General features: G+C 32.9%; 1 protein-coding gene across 2 annotated transcripts; it reads right to left on the reverse strand.

Moving 5' to 3' along the window:
* Positions 1–6: 6 nt before the first annotated feature.
* Positions 7–1775, reverse strand: LOC111390835 (UPF0434 protein RPE_0408). Of its 2 annotated transcripts, none has more exons than XM_023015950.1 (2): positions 1327–1775; positions 7–360 (listed from the first exon to the last, which is right to left on the reverse strand). In XM_023015950.1, the coding sequence occupies exons 1-2, from the start codon at positions 1590–1592 to the stop codon at positions 225–227; spliced, it is 402 nt and encodes a 133-aa protein (XP_022871718.1). In that variant the 5' UTR covers positions 1593–1775; the 3' UTR covers positions 7–224. The 2 variants fall into 2 exon arrangements, with proteins under 2 accessions (XP_022871718.1, XP_022871719.1); XM_023015951.1 differs by having other exon boundaries at positions 7–349; positions 1327–1774.
* Positions 1776–2445: the final 670 nt, after the last annotated feature.

The raw sequence follows: 2445 nt of genomic DNA on the forward strand, positions 1-2445 counted from the left end.
TATACAGACGAATACTAGAGTTTTATAATAAGTGAGGAAAATTTCTTCTTCTCAAACTTGATTCAGATGAAGAGACCCTGAATTTCTAGTATCATCAACTTAGGCAGGAAATGCAGTGAAGCAGCTAATGACGCAAGAGTTCTGTTCTCTTTACGGGCTGTGAAAAGGGGAAAAGTCAAGGGTTGATATGGATCTCTGAGTGGTGAACAAGTCATATGAACAGACTACTGGCAGTTGGCGTCAACAAACGAGCTATTGTTAGCTAGTTTTATTCTTATAATGGGCACAAAGACTTGTAGTTCGACACTCGACAGCTCTGGTCGTGTTGGATTGGGCGGCACTCTCAAGCCTGAAATTATTCTAAATGGAAAGAAAAATAAGAATAATTGGAAAGAAAAATAAGAACTTGTGGGCATATTCTGGAGGGGAATACAAGTCTAAAGAATTTTCTTGATGTCTTATATCTAGATTTATTGTTCTTTAGAGATCTTAAGCATATATTCCAGTTGTCCTGCCAAAATTCCACCTATTTGAAAACGAAAACTTAGATGCCAATTCTATAATCCAATAGAAAACGAACATTAAATAACTGCTAACCGACACTTACCTGCAAGATTTTGGCTTAAATAATAGCGCTCATTATTAATAAAAACCAACTACAATTCTCATCTCAGCTACCAAAATGATTGCAATTCCCTAACTGACATTTTATTGTCCTTTTACACATCCACTATTTTCCATGCTAATCATCCCCACTAGTTTCTGTATTCTATTCAGGTTGATTAAGCTATGTTAGATTTATTTTTAACATATTCTCACAATCTGGTAGCTCGTCCAATAGTTCGTTCGAGCTTTTAACGATTTTGCCCTTAACACTGTCAACAATTGCCTAAAGCGAGATTTTTCATAAGTGATAAAACTAAGCAACCAAGAGGAAATAGGCAATTCATAGAACATAAATCTGGATAATCATTAAACATCCAGTAATCAACAAGATAAAACATAACAACAAACATGGAATTGATAATCAAATTGGGAATTTCGGTTCCCATTCCCTCGTAGTAGCTCGTCCAATAGTTTGTTCGAGCTTTTAACGATTTTGCCCTTAACACTGTCAACAATTGCCTAAAGCGAGATTTTTCATAAGTGATAAAACTAAGCAACCAAGAGGAAATAGGCAATTCATAGAACATAAATCTGGATAATCATTAAACATCCAGTAATCAACAAGATAAAACATAACAACAAACATGGAATTGATAATCAAATTGGGAATTTCGGTTCCCATTCCCTCGTACCAAAGATTGACTCATGTTCGATGCCTACCTTTCAGTTTTTGAATTGGGTGAATCCGCTGGTTCTTCGGAATTGGATCTTTCATCGGAATCAATCAATTTTCCATCCATCGGCACAAGACGAGGAATTCCATTAACAATCGGATATGAAACTCCAATCGAATCGCTAATTAGGGCATTTATTTTCTTACACAGCCTAAGGGGTTGTTTGGAGAGTGGACATACTAATATTTCAGCAAGAGTGTTGTTTATTCCGATTCCGGAGCCTTTCAGTAGCAATTTACTTCCCTTCACCATTTTTATTCCTCAGTTTTTCACCTCCTCGCGCCTGAGCTCTGCCCAATTATTGGAGCCTGTTTGCTAACAAAAAAAATACTGAAATAGTACGGAAATTGCCAAAATAAGAGAATTATTGTAGAACCATAAGATATGTTGTGAAAAGAGAAAAATAGATGAGATAAAATCGATTTGTGTGCATTAATGAAAATCAATAGGTTCAAAATAAAAGTTACAAATCGAATGAAATAAACTCTTCAAATTAAATAAGGCTTATTTATGCATAGTAATAAGACTATATAATCGTTAATATTTATCTTAGGGCCTGTTTGATAGTCTTTTTTTTTTTTTAAGGAAAATGGAAAAATCCATTTCCACGTAAATTTTGATGGCCAAAAAATTTCACAGAATTAGTTTTTCTATTCTTCCTCACGTGATGCCATTTTCTTGGTTTTTAAAGAATTCAATTTCCTTTGATTTTCGTAAGAATTGAATTTTTCAGCTTTTTTTTATTTTTTAATTTTTGGCAATAGAAACAAATTCTATCTACAATTGTAACAAATATTATTCATTTAATTGACAATTTTCATGAAAAATAAAGTCAAACAAATGCCAAAATTTCGATATTTTCTAGTCAAAAATTATACCAATGAAACATATTTAATTGACAATTCATAATAGAACAAGTTCTAGGCAATTCAATTCCTTGAAATTCATTTTCTTTCTACCCAAATTCCATTCTTGCAATCAAACAGACTCTTATAAGTTTACAACATTCCCCTTTAATTATTATTCGTGCAATAACTATCTCATTAAAACATTGTTTGGCAAAAAAATTTGATGGGATAAAAATGCCAATAAATGAAAAAAGAGT

Source organism: Olea europaea, unplaced genomic scaffold (genome assembly GCF_002742605.1).
Source record: "Olea europaea var. sylvestris unplaced genomic scaffold, O_europaea_v1 scaffold7209, whole genome shotgun sequence".
In the NCBI taxonomy this organism is placed as follows: Eukaryota; Viridiplantae; Streptophyta; class Magnoliopsida; order Lamiales; family Oleaceae; genus Olea; species Olea europaea.

What these genes read in the sequence shown, in the direction of transcription:
- LOC111390835 (XM_023015950.1), bottom strand. Translation starts at nt 1,592, where the DNA reads ATGGTGAAGGGAAGTAAATTGCTACTGAAAGGCTCCGGAATCGGAATA. An exon ending in CCCAATTCAAAAACTGAAAG is followed by an intron (nt 361 to 1,326) that starts GTAGGCATCGAA and finishes CTTTCCATTTAG; the next exon opens with AATAATTTCAGGCTTGAGAG.